General features: G+C 45.4%; 1 protein-coding gene across 1 annotated transcript in view; it reads left to right on the forward strand.

Annotated features, from left to right (window-relative positions):
- TBCD (tubulin folding cofactor D) overlaps positions 1 to 18,643 on the forward strand; it is a 2,329,415-nt gene that overhangs the window by 91,598 nt on the left and 2,219,174 nt on the right. Inside the window, exon 3 of the mRNA XM_085616794.1 lies at positions 18,571 to 18,621. Coding sequence (XP_085472920.1) covers positions 18,571 to 18,621 — 51 coding nt within the window. The remainder of the gene's footprint in view (positions 1 to 18,570; positions 18,622 to 18,643) is intronic.

Consider the following 18,643-nt stretch of genomic DNA (forward strand, 5'->3'; position numbering starts at 1 on the left):
AAGGGCCTCCCAGACAGTGTGGGCCAGAGTTCTCCGGGTCGACAAAGAAAAGGAGGACGTCGTCCGCATATAGGGCAATTTTGTCGATCTGATGTGGGTCCCAGGACCACCCTCAAATTTGGGGGTGATTACGTATGAGGCAGGCCAGGGGCTCCATTGCCAGTTTGAATAAGAGTGGCGAGAGAGGGCACCCTTGACGGGTGCCTCTTTGGATGGGAAACGCCTCCTAGAAAGCACCGTTAGTCAGGACTCTTGCAGTGGGGTTGGAGTACAAGACATGGATGAGGCGTCGAAAATGGGAGCTGAACCCCATCATGAGGAGAACATCCTCCAAGTAGCTCTAGTCAACCGTATCGAAGGCCTTCACAAAATCGATGAGCAACAGGGCCAGGTACGGGGTGAGTAGATGGCGATGGGCTAAGGCAAGGTCGAGGCGCCGTATGCAGTGCCGAGTGCCGCTGGCTGGCATGAAGCCACATTGATCTGGGTGGATCAATTGGTGTAACAAGGGACGGAGATGTTGAGCCAGGACAGTGGCATATATCTTCATTTCGGTGTTAAAGAGAGAAATCAGGCGGTAGTCTGCACAGGAGGGAGAAGGTGGCTGGGTCTTTGGAATGACCACGATAGTCGCCACGTCAGTACCGAAGGGAAGGAACCCGTCTCGACCACATGATGGAAGATGTCAACCAAGTGGGGGACCAATAAGTCACGGTAGGTAGCGTAGTAATCCTGCAGGAAGCCGTCTGACCCTGGTGTCTTCCCAGAGTGAAATAGGGAAGTCGCTCTTCAGGGGTAAAGGGAAGGTCGAGGTCCGTCAATTCGGCCAGAGCAAGACAGGGGAGCTGGACCTCCGCTCGCTCCAGCAAGTCAACCAAGGAGGTCCCAGGGGGCCGAGCTGAGTAGAGCTGGGCATAGAAACCCGCAAAGGCTTGGGCAATAGCACGCGAAGTACAGTGGTGGGTATCCGCGGCATCACAGATTTCAGGGATAATTCTGTTGACCTTGGGGTAGGAGACTTAATTATGAAGCAGCTTTCCATTTTTGTCGCCCTATCCGTAGACACGGGCCACAGAGGAGCGCCTTAGCATCTTAGCGGAGTCAAGGGAGATCTGGCGGATATCGTCCCGGAACTGTCTAGCGGGATGGGCGTCATCTGTGTCTCCAAGGGTCAACTCTAGCCGTGTGGCCTGAGCTTCAAGTTGGGACAGGCGAGCAGTTTGCGCCACCCGTTTCGTGTGAACCAAACCCTTAAATATATTCCTACAGTTATTAAAATACAGTAGTATGATGTTTTTCGTATTCGTTTCCAATTTCTCTTACTCCTATGGCTCGTAATACCTGTGCCCCTCGAGTATATACTTTTTGCTGTATTCTAGGCAGTAACTAATGACCTATTCTTCCTAGCATAAAAAACAGCCCATAAAAATGATGACATTCAACAACAGATCTCTAACGTTGGCAATGATTGCAAAAGCAAATATGCAGGGCGACATTGTGTGAAACATAATTGTCTATTCATCAAAGAGACATGCCGTTTCCTATATTGGGTATAAAAATTACAATAAAGAACCACGTGACTAGTGTTCTGGGGCATCCTATCATCACAGGGACAGTTTATCAGTTTTGTGGACCAGTCATTCATAGTATGGAAACTACATAATCGATGGAATATGTCCTGTCTTAAACATGTAAGAACAAATCAATCAATCAGTCAATCATGAGTTGTTTGAGCGTGACTACTCACCCGTAAGGGTCTCAAGGCGATGGGGGTGGGGGGCACAGGGTCCTGCCCATCAAGGAGGAGGTCTATCGAAGAGCCATGTTTTGAGGTCCCTCGTGAACTTGGGGAGTGATGTCTGTCTGAGGTGGAGCAGTAGGGCGTTCCAGACTCTGGCTGCGAGGAAGGAGAAGGAGCGGCCTGCCGATCGGGACTTCCTGGTGTGAGGTGCCACGGCGTGGAAGAGCTGGGCTGATAGTATGGTCCTTTGGTATGTGTGGAATGTGAGTTGGCTATTCAGGTATGCTGGTCCTGTGTTGTGGAGGGCTTTGTGTGTGTGGGTGAGAATCTTGAAGGTGATTCTTTCCTCGATTGGGAGCCAGTGGAGTGTGTGCAGGGGCTGGGTGATGTGGCAATGTCATGGCAGGTTGAGGATTAGTCTGGCAGCGGCGTTCTGGATGTTTTGAAGTCTGCGGGTGAGGTTTTTGTTGATTCCGGCGTAGAGTGCGTTGCCGTAGTCAAGTCTGCTGGTGATGAGGGTGTGTGCGACGGTCTTTCTGTGTTTGAGGGGGATCCATTTGAAGGCAGAGGGTGTGGAAGCAGGAGGATGCGACGGAGTTGCAGAACAAACCTATGCCGTGCATTTAAAACCGTTTTAAGATAAGGCTGCATATTAAAAGTATTTAATATCAATTGCTTTTTTAAAACACTGGGTTTAGGGAGTTCAATAATCAGTTAGAGATTTTCCAGATGTGTCATAGCTTTCCTTTTCAACGTTTTTCTACTGATAGTAACTAACAGTTCTGGTTTCTCAAAGTATTCAGGATGGGCCATGTCACAAAAAAACACTGGTCGTATGCAATCATGCAATGCTTGAATATGAAGTTGATTCAAGACAATCACCTATTATTGCTTGATTGAGGTCTCTGTATTCTGAGGTCCAGATTTTATGCCACAATAGAATTGGTTCTAACTTAATTACGTTTGTAAAAAAAGGGGCACCAAGTTCAGTTTGGGATACGTATACTGAAGTACTTTTGGGGGTTGCTAGAATGTATTTAAAAAAATCATTTTCTATTAATTGCACCTCTGCACATTTCTTGTGTCCCCATTTGCCCGCATCATAAAGTGCTATGCTAAGGCATTTTGCTTTGTATATCTTCATCATCATCTCAGGTAGATTGGAGCCCAGTCGTCTTGCAAAGCTTCTGAAAGCCCAACAGGTTTTGCGAAATAGTGTCTTTCTATTGTCAATGGCCTTGTTCCATAAACAATCCTTGTCGAGTAAGACCCCAAGGTAAGAGAAAGTGTCGGTGAAGCAAATCTTTGTTTAGTTTATTATGTCTCTACATTTCATTTAATTCTTCCCGCACTTCATGATAAATATTTTTGATTGATTGACTTGGAGAGTTCCTTCATATATTCGACAAAGTTGGTGAGTAGTGACTGTAAGGCCAATGGGGTGCGAGCCATGAGAACTGCGTCGTCTGCATAGAGGCGGGACGGGACAGGGCGCGTACCTATTTGTGGGAGGTCTTTTGAGGCTGCCACAAGCACCTCCCCACACGGTTTATACTGTGTGTATGTATGTATGTATGTATGTGTATATGTATATGTGTATATATATATATATATATATATATATATATATATATATATATATATATATATATATATATATATATATATAGTGAATGTCTTGCCCCTCTCTCCACACTGAAAGCTTCAGTGCATTCTCCTCTGGTGCCGTATCTAAACTTTGCTCTACACCCCAAATATAAGTCTCTAAGGAAGCTAATAATTGTCGTCTCCACCCCCATGTCTTTCAGTTTTGACCAAAGCTTAGCATGTATTATGAAGTCAAAAGCCGATGAATGATTGACAAAGGCTAGGTAAATCTTCCCCTGTTTAATCTTGGTATATTTCCCAATTAACATATTTTAATTGAGACTCTGTTCTATCAGCCCAATCCCGAGACGGAAGCCGTGTTGCAGGTCTGACAATTTACTGTGTAATTCTGCCCAATGCTGTAATCTCTCCAAGATTATATATCCCGCTATTTTTGCCAGGGAGTCAATCAAGGAGATTGGCCTATAACACGCTGGGTTTAGGCGATCTCCTTTTTTGTAGATAGGTACAGTGATTGATTCTCCCCACAATGATAGAAAACCTGCAGTACAACTGGCCCTCAATACTAGGGTCAACAAGTGTCCCCACAAGACTATGTTACCTTTGTACAAGTCAACTGGGATTGCATCTGCTCCTGGCGCTTTGTTGCTTTAACTCGCTTGGATCGCGTTTCTGACTTTCTTCAGGGAAAAAGGAGCATTGGAGGCAGTTTGAAAAGGGATTATATTCTCGTTTTCAGTTTGTCCCTGCTCCAGTGTATTTATTGTTGCAGGTACAGAAAACATACTGGCAAAATGCTTTATCCATTCTTTCTCCAATATTTCAAGCTCAATCCTAGGAGCCTCATCTGTACTCCATGGTGAGGAGTTAATTACCCTCATCATTACTTGCACTTGCCTCCTGTAGGGTCATTTTTGGTTGTGGCCTAAGCGACCGAGATGGAGGATATGCTCTAAACAAACTCTGTCCTGGCACAATCACTTCCTTCCTCAATTCTATTGAACAATGGCCTGTTGCCAACTAACTTTGGTGTGAAATGAATTGCTTAGCTTTTGCGATCCAACATCAGTGCTTGTGGAGCCATGTTATACTGTTCATTGGAGGGAGGCCTGGGGCTCCATGCTGAACGGTGGCGGGCTGGTTGAGAGCAACACGTTGATTACCAAGAATGCATGTCCTGCGAGTCTGAGCATCAGATTCAGTGGCTTGCATGTTTCCCCTAGCAGTGATGGAAGGGGGAATCCATGGACTAAAATGAAACAAGTCCAGGGCCTGCATCAACTGAAACCCTTGTCTTGCTTAAGATGGCACTGCGGACCAGCTGGTCAGACACCCGCAGTTCAAAGTTGCTGGAGTTATGTGAGTTGGGTACTTTAACCAACTTAAGTCTAGGAAAAAGTTTCCAAAACTACATATCTGGAGAAATTGGCAGGATAGGGAGGCCTTGCCTAGGTCCAGCTAGATAGTGGAAGCGGAACGAGAAGCCCTGAGATTTGGTCCCCTCAAACCTCCCCACCTCCCTGACCGGTCTTGCTGTCCCCCTTGGTGAATAGGATGACTACTTGGGGCTCTACTGAGTTGAGCAGAGGGCCCCTCTGACTGATTTGAAGGGCTGAAGCGCCCATTCTCTTAACAAGAAAGTGAGTGAGACCCTTGTGGGGCTGCAGTGTGCCCTAGTAGCTCCAACAATCACGGAAAGCCGGCATACCTTACACCGGGAAAAATAATGCGACATTTTAGAGTGAGGGAATTGAGATGACCTAGATGTGGGGAATTGGGAGCTGAGATGATACACATGGTCTGGGCCTGCCCGGACCTGCACAAGTTTTGGGAGTGAGTATTAGCATGTATTACTGATGTGACTGATGGCACCCTCCCATGCACCCAACTGGTCTGTTTACTAGGCGGCTTCCCCCGTCCAGCTAAACTTGAAGTCACTACTAGATTTATTAACCTAGCGCTGATATTGGTAAAACGTGCCATCAATATGAAATGGAAAGCATCTACTAGCCCCCATCTGGAGGGAGACCTTACTGTCTTGGGCGGGTTATGAGGGGCAATACTCATATGGGAAGTAAAGAGTAGCCAAGGTTCTGTGGGCAGGGCCAGGGCTTGGGAAGCACCGGTGGACTGTTTGAGGAACCCTGATGACGACGCCTCTGAAGGCCCTGGTCACCCTTATGTGCTTTTGCAATCTGGCCTATATTGGGTAGGGCTGGATGAAGGAAGGGGATTTAGGGCCTGGATGTGGAGGTGCGACCGCTTAGAAGGTAGGCACGCTCTCAAGATTACACGTTCTGCCGCTGAGAGGAGCGGGAGGGGGGCACACTTTTGGAGTTCGATAAGCCAAAAGGATAATCTGTCTCTCAACATCACCTGACATACTGTTAGACTTTGGTACTATGACTGCATAATGTTACTCCATTTCACTTTACAGGACCATATTGCTAATCAGTGTAACAGTGAATTACATGGCTATCACCAAAATCGAACTCCTTGTATGTTGTTTGAAAATGACAATAAAATCTGTTTAAAAAAAAAAAAAGCCCGAAATGTGTACAACATCGGGTCGATAGTCGATTCACAGGGTCTCGGCACCCAGCTTGAGATGACCCGATCCAAGCTTGCTTAGAAAAGAATGGATGGCGCAGAAACATTTCAGAAGTAGAGGATGAAGGGGTCATAGGACAGTCTTGTTCTATTTGAGAAATTTAGTTAAAATGTTGACAATGCATGTGTCTCAACTATGGGGATTACAGATTGGCCTCAGTTAAACCCTTATTACACCTCTTTGAATGCCTCCTCAAATGATGACCACCGAGGTGTCCTACTAAAAGTCTTATACTGAAACGTTAATTACCTATATAATATAATTATAAGAAGTTGTATTGAAGGCAGCAAAACAGCTGTAATCTATGATACTCCTATTGCAGGAAACTCACTAATTGACCTACCACTGTGCATTTCTGGAAAAACAGGGATTTGATGATATCCTGCATACAGGCTTCTTGAGAGGTTTGGGTTGTTGTGGTTGCCTTGTCCAGGAAAAATTAACCTTTTCCTATTCACCCTGCAGGTATTGTATCACTGTTGCTGGATTTTATCTGTCTCAAGATCTATTCTCCACCTCCAGATACTTTAGCCCTATATAACTCTTTTTATTGATTTTACATTGAAATAAAACATTACAGAAACAGGTGTCATTACTTCTCCAAATACCAGTACAGTGAACTGAATTTCTTGCTGACCTGCACTCCTGTCTCTCAGAAGTATCAGTTCAAACACATGGTCTGACATTAACCCAAATCTCCATTGACATGAATCCAGAGTTTCCATGTATTTCTTTTGCAACCCACAGGCTTTATATACCAGCTTCTCTAGCACGGCACACTGGTTCATGCCACTGGTCCACTTGGTGATTGTTGGGGCTTGAGCATCACGTCGGTGCGGGGCTATATGCCTCTTTGCAACCAAATAGCCCATAGTTATTAGGCCTAGAGTGGTGCACGACCCCCTCTCCCCCTATGTTGTCCCTGATGCCAAGCAGGACTATTTTAGGGTCTCATTCCAGATGACCCCCACAGCTCTGCCCAGGGCTTTGCTGATAGCCTGTCAATACGTACTACTAACATCACATTCACAAACAGTGTTATGAAAGGTGCCTAGCGGAGAATCCTATCGGAGGTAGTCGGGCCATTATCATTACCAATCTGCCATAGATGAACCTGGGGAGTAGTAGAATTGATGGAAATATTTAAACTGAAAGAGCATTGAGATTTCTAATTGCCCAGGTGCCATCCTTGCCTCAACCCATTCATGGTTCTCAAGGGATCCCAGGTGCTGAGTTCCAGCAGACTATCAGGCATGTGAGTTACAAGGGACTTCTAGAGCCTCCCTGTAGAGATACCTCATTTCTTAACGTGTCCGTCGTTCATTTACGCTCTAGGTGGTTACATTTGGGGAGCGCCTCAAATCTCTCTTCGTAAGTGCTTAGAGCATGTCTTCAATACAATTATTGATATAATTGGGTGGAATTACTTAGTGTGGCTTCCCTTTTAGACCTCTCCAAGAGTGGATACATCAGTATCTCTTCTCTCCCAATTATGAGAAGTCAGTTTTAAAGTCACAATGGATCCTTTTGATCGGTGTGACATTAATAGAGTTGTGGACTGTGTAACGGGCAGGCATTTGTTGCAAGCTGCCAACTGAATGGGGCATACTCCTCTATTTGGATTTGCCACTTCTGTCGGTCTTGGAGATGCCTGCCAAGCTCTCTACCCCTCAAATCACTTCTTCCACAAATTCTTCTTTACCAAGGACTATTTCTTTATGCAGATGTCTACCTTCTCTTCGAAATTGATCTCAGTCTGAGGGGTATTTCTGACCACTCACCTATGCTTCTTACTTACGTACCGACACTCTAGATTGAAACATTTGGAGATTCAGTGGTTGGTGGCTTATGCAGGAAGAGTCCTCCAAATACATTGCAAATGAGTGTGGAGGTTATATCTTAGGTAATGCAGGCTTAATTGAATCTCTGATAACATTATGGGGATGCTTTCAAACCTGACGTTCGTAGCCAAACAATGGGTTACATTTGTCATATAATGAATGACAAACCCAAACAGCATTCCTCCTCCTGGCCCAGATATTAGATCTTTAGCCCCAACATAAGTGATCTGAGGACGTGGTGATCCTACAGGACATGAAAGATGCACAATTATATTTAATACAATGCCTGACAGACGAGGCTAATCCATTTTCTTTTCACTACGCAAATTCACATCAGGGTGCCCGGGGCGAGGAAACTTCCTTGTTGGCTGATTAGGGGAGATGGCTCCTCGGGGCAAGTCATGGAGGTTCTTAATAATTCAGGAAACTGGGTGATTGGAAAATGATAGGCACTCAAAGCACTTGCCTCCTTTTGAACATATTTATACAGGAAAAAACAGGCCTGTGTGTTCAAGGAGAGCTGGTGTTCAGACTTGCCTTCAAACGTTTTCCCCTCTTGCCCCAAGAGAATAGGGGGTGTCTAGTTATGAAGATTTTAGAGGAAGAACAGGAGATGGTGGAGGCCAGGTCAGTGGGATAAGCAACAGTGGGATTCCAGCAGTGCTATTTTGCTAGTTCTCTTTTAAACTAATACCACATTTAACTAATATGTTCCACCAGGCAGCAAAGGATGGAATCCTTCTCTTTCTCTTAATGCAGCTTTAATCACAGTGTTGCTCAAATCCGGAAAACAGGCTGACCAATGTTCATTGTATAGGCCAATCTCCATGATAAATATAGGAACAAAAATCCTTTCCAAACTGTGGGAAAATTGGCTGCTTATGTACTCCCTGGTTCGGATTAACCAAAATTATGTTATGTCTGGCAAGCCTATCAAACATAATCATTAGAATGTTCATAATAAATTGCCACTCGCTTCATGTCTACAAGACCCTTATTGCTCCTGCTGGTATACTTTGAGAAGGCTTTTGATTTTGTTAGCTGTGTATACCTCTTGGAATTGTTGCCCAGAATAGTCCTTGGGCCCCACTACGGGGCTTGCATCGATTTATGATGATGGCAACCCAAGGCTAGAGTTCCGCGGAACATAGTGCTTTGATGTAGTTTGATGATTGAGACGAGTACTTGACTGGGATGCCTGCTCTCCACTTTATTATTGTTCGCAATCGCTATACACTCTTTGGCTCAGTGCTTGCAGAATAATTAATTGGTTCGGAGATTTCGGTGGGGAGAGGGGCTAAAAAATGGTATGAGTTTATTTGCAGTTATCCTCTTGGCCTTCTTGAGCGTACCATTGGCCTGATTCAGATCTTGGTAGATGGGGTAATCCATCACAAACGTGACCAATATCCCTCCCACTCTATTACAAGTGCTTTATATCTTATGACACTTGTAATTCAGTGGACAGGATATCTGCCATGTTTGACTGAGTATCCCATCTGCCTGGATCTATATTAGACAGCCTGCAATTCCGGTGCTCAAATGATTGAGATTCCAGATGAGTTTGGACAACCCTCGGGCCTAAAAGGAAAATGGTCCAAATCAGAGACCCCCTGCAGGAACAATATTTTATCCTCTGAGCTCAATGTGGAATTGGCTGGTTTAAAATAATTGGAAATTTATGATAGATAATACCAATGATACACCCTAGAATTCATCCGTATAAGCAAGTCTATTCAGCTGCTGCCAATTAATGCCTGCTCTACCACAGCAGAGGCCACACACTAGATAATGTGTTTGCTCAGGAAGACCAGGTTTCATTGAGGGATATTTTGGTACTTGCCTAGAGCGATCATAAAGGTCTATGCATCAATTTACAGAAGAGGCACACTCCCTCTTCTCTGCAGGGAACCAGATCACTGATCTGAAATGCACCACTTCTAGCACAGCGCCTAGAATAAACTAGTCCTTAGGTTCCATAGCTACTGTGACTGAGCAATTTAATGCCTGGACTACCTAGCCCTTGAATCTCCCCATCCCTTCTATGTTGTTTAAATCTCACAAAAGCTGTCCCTCTGATCCATGGTATAATGAAGACCTAGAGCGACTCTCGAGAAGCACATATAATTCATCTGCAAGACAAATTTACAAGAAGGAGCTATGCAATTAAAAGAAGATTGTTGGGTATCATACAAAGATCTCAAGCGTTGAAGGAGATTTCTTTCTATTTATTTATTGCTTGCACATCCCATGGCATTGGCCTACTCAAATTCCAATCCACCCAATTTATGCACTACCCTTTCTGTTTTTTCCGTAAGATAATCAAACTGATTGACCCATCTACATATCCCTCACCATTGTTTGTTGCAAATTAGTCCACCTTATCCTTGACTGAATAACATGCAAAGAAGTGTATATCGAGGATATTAAGTTTGATCTTATCGCAATTTCTTCTGGCTCACCACTAGATGTTATTTCTGTGAAGATTGTAAAAACCTTGTTGTCCAATTTCCTCTAAGCCATTCACTTGATTTGTCGCAATTTGCTATTTTCAGGTCAATTTCCAGATTCCTGCAGTGATTATTCCCCGTCTAAAGGTTTTGTTGGATCCATTTTACCCCTTCAAACTATAGACCAGTCTCTCTTCTTGCTAAAAAAAACAACTTCCTGGAATTGTGTGCTCTTTTAAACTTAAAACAGTTGGGTTTCCTTTCTTGTTTAACCACAGAGACCTTGTTAATAGCAGATACAAATGACAGCAGACTACCCTTGGATGAGAGTGGAAGCACCACGGTCTCCCATGACATCTTGGTCATCTTAATCACAGTTATGTGTATTGGGGGCCTTAAGGAACTGCTTTTGCTTCTTTTTGAGCGGACTTACGTATGACAGTTGCTGATCCACTTTTAAATCTGTCCCTTGTGGTGTCCCTCAGTGATCTTCTCTGAGTCCCTCACTTTTCAAACTTTACATTGGTCTTCTTGCTCATTTAATAATCTCATTTGGGTTGTCATTCTTTGTATATGCGGCCATCAGTTTCCTCATTATCGTGTTCCTTACTTTGGTTTTCTTTACATAAATCATTATTTTTATGTTTAAATGTATTTATTAGTACGTTTGACACAAGTAAAGCACACAACATTGACCGCATTCTGTACTTCTGCTTTGTGCCCTGTGGGCCGGTTAGCCACAATAAAAACCAAACAGAACAACAAACAAAGGTGCAACCCCTCTCCCTATCCCTCGCTCCTCCTCCCTGTGGATATCCCAGGGTACTGCGTCATGGGTTATCTCTTCTCGTGGAGTGTCTGCTAAATGCAGCAATCTCAAATATTTCGGGCAAGTGAGTTCTGTGAACTCTGTGGTCCGCAGTCTCAAGAATGGTGTATTCGTTCCAGCTCGGTCACCTCGCCAGAGAGTTGCTCCCTCTTCTCCCTCCTGACCTTATTATCATGCACCGAAATGACTAGGAACCCCCTTCCCCGTACCACCGCCTTGAGAGCGTGCCATAGGATAGAGAGAGGGGTGTCTGTTTCGTTTATGATCAAGAAATCATCCATAGCCTTAGTGATCTGCTGTACAATTGTGGGGTGTTGTAATATTGTCTCCCGCAGTCGTCACACACGCTGAGTGGGCCGATGGCAGGGAAGAGATAGAAGGATGGACACTGCCGAGTGATCGGACATAAGGCATGAGATGAACTCTACTTATTGCATCTATTGAGTCAGGGTGTCCGTGGTCATGAAGTAATCAATCCTAGCATATGTCTTATGAGAGTGTGAGTAGAAGGTGTATTCCCTGGATGCCGGGTTATGTGACCTCCATACGTCTGTTAGGCCTACCTCCTGCAAAAGCTGTCTCTGCTTCATATTGAGGGCCCCTGCCTGCCTGTTGCGTTGAGACAACCTATCCACGGTATTGTCAAATGCCAAGTTAAGGTCTCGCCCTACAAGGAGTGATCTATCGTGGGAAGTCGATAGCTCTAAAGTCACCTCCCGTAGGAACCCCTTCTGTCCATCGTTCGAGGCGTACTTAGAAGCTATGGTAAAGGAGTGCTGGCCTAGGGTGAACGTGTGTGCAATAAGACTTCCTCTGAATCCCGTTTATGACCTATCCTGCCCTGGAATTAAGCTGAGACCAAAATGGTGACTCCCGCTGTTTTGGAGGACTGGGATGAGAAAATCTGGTGGGGGAACGCCCTTGTGCGCATTCTGTGTCTCCCGACAGCAGGTGTGTCTTTTGTAGGAGACAAATATGGGCCCCTGTGTTTTCCAAGTAAGATAGGACTGTGCGCCTCTTGATTGGATTATTTAATCCTTTCACATTTAGCGTTATTACATTAAGGGCATCAGCCATGTGGGCTGAGTCTCAAAAGTGCAATGAAACCCTGTAAACTGAGTCGCACGCATAGCCTGCTTTCAATTGTAGGAGGATGAATGCCATGAAATTCAGACCTGTCGCTGTGAGATCTACACTGGATTTGTAGGCCTACAAGCAGAAGAGGAAGATAGCCCATAAACCCCAAAACATAACCAATATAAACAAACAAGAACTTACAAACCTTTTCATAATCCTGGAAGGTTACCCCCATAGTGAGAAGCGAGATGTCAGCAAGACCGCCCCGCTCCCCTGCCCAGCCTGGGCCCCGTTATAGAAGGATCTGGAGAAATTGTAAGAGTGCCCTCCCTCATCTGGCCTGCCCAGAGACTTAGGGTTCAGTCCGCAGAAGCGGAGTCCACTTCCAGGGAAGCGATGACAGCCTGCCGCTTCTTGGTCATTGTCTCAGGATCCGGTCGAAGACGAAGTGGGTACAGTCTCACCCTCCTCCATCCCCCAGCCCCCGGTGCATGACTTTTAGTGTCCTCCCGCTTTAGGGCCTCTGCGTCTTCACTAGACCGATTGTAAGTCCATGGCTTCCTTCAGAGAGCGGATTTGGCGCAGCTTGCCCTCCCACTTGAAGATGACCCGGAATGGATGACCCCAGGATTATGGAATTTCTTTAGCCCGTAGGTGAGTCGTGACCGGCCTGAATTCCCTCCTCTTCTGTAAGGTGGATGTCACCAGATCCTGGTACAGGAGAGGTTTAGCTGAGCGGAATTCAATGGGTTGGTTGTCCTGGGCCTCTCTGAGAATCCTCTCTTTGAGTTGAAAGTCCAGCACGCATGTTAGAATGTCCGGGGGGGGGGCAGTCGCAGTTCTCTGCGGGCCCAGGCGGTGTGTTCTGTCCAGCTTAATTTTTTGTTCCGGCGGGGCTCCCAGTATTTGTCAAAAGAGATCCTCAGCGTATGCGTCAATGTCCTGGCCCTCTGTCCCCTGCAGGACCACTCTGATCCTGATGTTATTCCGCCAAGGGTGGTTTTTGAGGTCCTCCGCCTGCATCTGGAGATCTAACTGTAGGCCCTGTAGACGGAGGACCTCCTGCTGAAGCTGTTGGATCTCATCGTCCCACATTGTAGCCTGGGTCGACTCTGTCTCCCACCGAGTCAAAATCCTTCCGGACATCCCGGAGCTCTTTGGTAATCTCCTTCTTCATGGAGAGGAATTCATCTTTCAAGGAGGCAAATAAGGTTTCCAGGAAAGTGCGTGACTGACCCTTCCATCTCTCCCGCCTCTGAGTCCATGTGGCCCCCCCCCCCCCATCTGGGGCAAGGCCGTCTCGGCACCTCCGACTTTGGCCCTAAGGAGGTGGTCTTTAACGGATCAGTCTTTCTTTGATTTATTTGTTGCCATGTCAGGGAGAAGCACTGTATACCGACTCCTCAGTGAGAGGGCGGTGTATAGAACGATATATGGGACGTCCCGGGGGTGTCTGTGTCCGGTTTCTATACCAACGGATCCGAGGTATGCTTACCCGGTATCGCAGGCCTCCAGTCCTGAAGCTACCTCCCTCCTCGTTCAGCTCTGCGCAGCTGCCAGCCCGCTGTATGGGTGTCAATCTCATTGTGTTCCGCCTTCCTCACCCAACTCAACGTCAGTGGGGGGTGTCTCCTAAGGTATTGCTGCATGTACTATTCCTCTTGTGTGACCGTCTGGGCTTCTTTTACTCCCCAGGGCCCCCCATGCAACACAAAAGGGGTAGGGGGAAAGGATCGCCACTGACCCTCCGGGCGCCCTGGCGTCTCCTGCTGTGACCGGTCTCCGGGCAGAGCCGGCCCTCCATGTGTCACAGGCTGCCGAAAGGACGGAGGCCCCGGTGTTTTGCTCACGTATCGCCGTAAGCCTAAAGTGCCACCTCGTTATCCCGGGGCCTTCCACTGATGTAGTGTGGTGTTCTGCCCCTGCTCAGTATTTTGGGACCTCCCGATCTGCTGGGCCGCCTCCAACTCCAGGGCTCACTCGGGTTACCGCTCCTTCTGGCCTCACAGCGGCATGTACGTTGTGCACCGGAGGATCTCGCTGCGCTTCGTTGGCCACCCGCAGCTCACTCTTCGTGTCCTGCTGCCGCCAACCAATGCGAAAGTGACGCAGGGATGAAGGGCGACTAGACTTCCACCCTTTGAGGTCCGCTATTCGCAGCTATGCTGACGAGGCCCACACGATCAAGCGGAGTGACTAGTAGACACGTCCTACTCAGTCACCGTCTTGGCCACGCCCCCAACTTATTATTTTTTATGGCATTTGTTAGAAAGCTTTGTTGACAACACGACCAAACTCTTACATGATCACCTTATTTGCTTTATAGAAACCTTAATGCAATCATTCATATGCAGCTTCTCGGACATTGAACATCCCCTGCTTTAAATAATCTTGTACGGTGGATGAGCATTTTTCATAGTTACAGCTTCTCAAATAAAATAGTCTTCTTTTCAATGGACTTTTCTTCAGTTTCGCAAGGAATCAAAGACCAACTTTCTTCCCTGCATTAGTATTCCTACTGTACCGGGGTCAATGTTCTTCAAGCTCCAGTACGCCTTCCGGTAATAGCCCGCTTCACAAATTACATTGCATGTCGTAATATGGCATGACGTAACATGACATGAGGTAGCATTACATGACATAACAAGATCATGTATCGGGTTCCTGGATTCATTCAGGGCCGGCAATATTCCACTACTCCTTGATTCTCTTCCAAAATGTCTCGCATTGTACTCCTCACACCCTCCCCCGCCTGGTATCCTTCTTGAATCCTGTAACAGTAGTGAAAGTGGTGTCCCTCCCAAATGCTATATTATATCCAAAACTACCTCTTTCATATACTGGCCTCCTGCTTTTAAAGGCCAATACACTGCTAAGGAACTTTCTCAGGAACATTAAGGCCCCACGCATGGCAGTGGTCAACTGTCTTTTAAGTTTGTGTGATCGGGGCATCAGCATGACAGATATGCTGTCCTACTACAGGCTTCACAGCTAATGGTTATAAATGAATAGATTTATGAGTCACAAGACATTCCAGCATATACCACTGAGAGATGGGTAATGAGCAATCATGCGCAACCACAGTACATAAATGGAGGCCAACTCTGCCTGATGCCTCCCTGGCAAACAAACCTATTCTTGATGCCTGGTGGCCATTGCTTGAAGCAATTTGGTGAAGGAGTGGACTCACAGAAAAGACATTCTCATGGTTGAATATGCCTGCCCCACGTCCTGGTGGGATTTAATAGGAATCACTCGATTGAAAGATGCAGTTCTACAATCTTAAATTTGGGCTTTGCAAATCTGCAGCAGGAGTTCGACCTTCAAAGAACACAAATAATTAGATATCTGATGCTGAGCATGCCTTGTCTCCTTACCTAAAAGACTCTGATGACGTTTTAGACTTTAATCTCTTAGAAGCTAAGAAAAATTGGAGCATTCGGAAAAAAAGAACTCTGAACTCTGCTAATCCCTAATTATTAACTAACCAGATACGTTCTGTGCAGCTATCCACGTGACCCTCCGAGACCTTACCGGGCTACCCCATCTAGACACATGGGAGTGCTGTGCGCTGGGAATAATGGGCCGGAGGAAACGTCACAAAGTGCCCATATGATTCGTCTCCTTGGCGCACCTCCTGGCTAAACGTTGCATAGCTATGCATTGGCGTTCCCCTACGGGCCCCCCGATAGCGGCATGGAGGGGGGCAGTGCTCAAGTGGGCCGCAGCTGAGGAGTATGCCCTGCGGGAGGAAGAAGCGAAGGGCATACGTAAAACCCCGATATCCTTGGAGTGGGCGCTTCTGCTACATCAACTTAAACAGTCCCAGCCCCAAGATGACCTGAGCGCGAATGCGACCACCCCTAATGCTGCACAGCCACATGCGATACAAGCCCACACAGATGGCGCTCCCCCCTGACGCTTCACACCTACCCGGGAATGGCTGGGTTCCTACCCCCCGCCGCCCCGTTTCATTCACCTATGCCACATGTCCGACTGCATAACCATATTCTCGGCAAGGGGCTACCACTGTGCTGCTCCACCAGTTACCTGACGAACCACATGTGACTTGGTCCGGCTGTTCCATCTATTAGTCCATGACAACCCCTAGTTTGATTTTCCCCCTCGGTTTGTTCTTGATTTGGCAAACACCTGTTACACTACATACTGCATATAACTGAAGCCGAAGTAATCGTAAATGTCAAGATTGATATCACCTGACTGGACACACATTCTTCATGTTAATGCGGTCAAATATTGATATGTAACAACTGTACTAACAAATGCCAATAAAAAAAGTTTTTTAAAAAACAGATACGTTCTGTGCCCTGCGAGCAACATGGGAGAACGATGTTGGCAAGTTGTCTGAAGCTGTCTGGTGGGGCACTCTGTCTCCTAGAACGGCGGCCACCTGGGGCAATATATTGTTTAATCCTGTTTAAGTATCTACACAGTACATTCTATATTCTAGGAAGCCTATGAAAGATGTGTAGAGATTCCGACAGACGGAATATAAGAAGCGTTGAATATTGTCCTAAAGAAAGGTTAGCAGCAGGAAGGTAGTACAGCTCTGGCAAGCGATTGACCAGTTCTGGGAATTGATAAGAAAGGAAAATAAATGAGGATCTTTCACTGGATCAATTTTATAATGGCCTGCCCGATCATTCAGTTCATCGGCAACGTTTGACCGTAACAGCAGCAATCAAAAGCTCAAAGAAGTCTGGCAAGATGACCTGATTCTCTGAGAAAGTGAGAAACCGGTGAAGGCTTCCAGAGTTAAACAAAGTCTGAAAAGGAAAATATCACGGCAGTTTAAATAAACAGATTGGCTCAGCCAAAATAAAAATCGTCAGACTTTCTTTTTAAATTATGTGGCTGGAATCAAATCGTTGTAGCAGTTGCCCGGCATGTCATTTGTCAAGGAAAATATGAATTTGCCTTTGATTGTGTAACTTAATGCAGGTAGCTTACTGAGAATATATACTGGGACTATTGGTGCTAATTATAATTAAACTGTGCTAAGATTTTAGCATGAAATGGTAGTAATTAGGCAGTAAAAGGAAGAAATGGGCGCTCCTAAAAGAACCTGCAGTTCCAATACTAGCCACCAACGTAAAGACATTGAGTTAAGAGGTGGTCAGCTACAAATGTTCATGTTCTGCAACAACTTGATATCACTGTAAAACAAAAAGCACCGTTGATACCCTACTTCGCCCACCCAGCCAACGTATTCCTTTTAAACTGTTTCAAACAATAGAAAAAGTTCAGTCATATAGCCCATATTTTACAAAAGAAGTGAATTGTAGAACTAGAATTACTTGAGAATAACATGGCCAGTCAAAAGAGCCAATCTATTAAAAACTAAAACATGAACTCTTGGAGAGCAAAAAACAGGAACAAGTCCTCACATAGTGTATCAAATGAGACTCAACAGTGTATAATAATTTAGGAGATGAGAGAATGCCAAAAGAGCAGGAATCAACTAATAGTTATATTATGTGTCACAAAGCTGAACTGAAAGCTAACTTAACTAAGGATGAGTGAATGCCAAACTGTGCATCGGATAAGAATTTAACTTAATAAAAACAACACAAGTGTTCTATGTTCATTTAAAGAGACTTCGGTAAAGTCTATCCAGATAATTTCTCTACCAAGTGTGGACTAATTACCACCTCACTATGCAACATTGCTGCGTTTGAAATGTACAGATAATGTCTGGAACATTTCAAGTTGCAAACCAAGCTTGAAACTTAAAACCAAATCTCGTATTTTAAAATGTTGGTTATCAGCTTGTATCTTCAAGCTACTTACTACTAATCACACGGTAAGGTCTGGTAATAAGATCAGAAAATTCTTGACAGACTTGAGCTTGCTTTCTGTCTAGGTATAGTGGAGATCATTGAATGTAATATGTTGTGTGTGACCTCCGTAAAGGTAAAGGATGAAGCAGTAGAATCTTAAAACAATTTTTCACCGCTGTGACCTCACCGATAAACAGTGCAAGTTTTGCGGGGTTGCATTCTTAATCATGAAAATATTCTGCTACCTCTGACTCCCCACAAACTAGTGACCTTCAGCATCTTGTTTCTATACTTACAGGTGATAAATTGTTGTGGTTTCTGGACCACTGCCACCTCCTGTGGCACATAACAAACTGGAAGCAGGTGCCCAGCTACAGACCCACCTAGGACACATGGCCGCTATGGAACAGAAGAATGCATACACCAGAATACTAAACAATATGCCTAGGAGTCAACAAGGATTACTTCCCCTTTTTTGTTTCTGAATACACTCTGTTTAGACTTTCTTCAACCATCCACTGTTCATGTATTTCATCAGAACAAATGTGCATGTCATTCTTATTAGGGAGTTTATCTGTGAATTGACTAAACTAAAATTGTGTCTTTTTTCAGTTATTATGGACAAGTATCAAGAACAGCCTCATCTTTTGGACCCACACTTAGGTATGCTACCAATTGTAAAGGC

The sequence above is a fragment of the Triturus cristatus genome, chromosome 7 (assembly GCF_964204655.1).
Source record: "Triturus cristatus chromosome 7, aTriCri1.1, whole genome shotgun sequence".
Taxonomy (NCBI): Eukaryota; Metazoa; Chordata; class Amphibia; order Caudata; family Salamandridae; genus Triturus; species Triturus cristatus.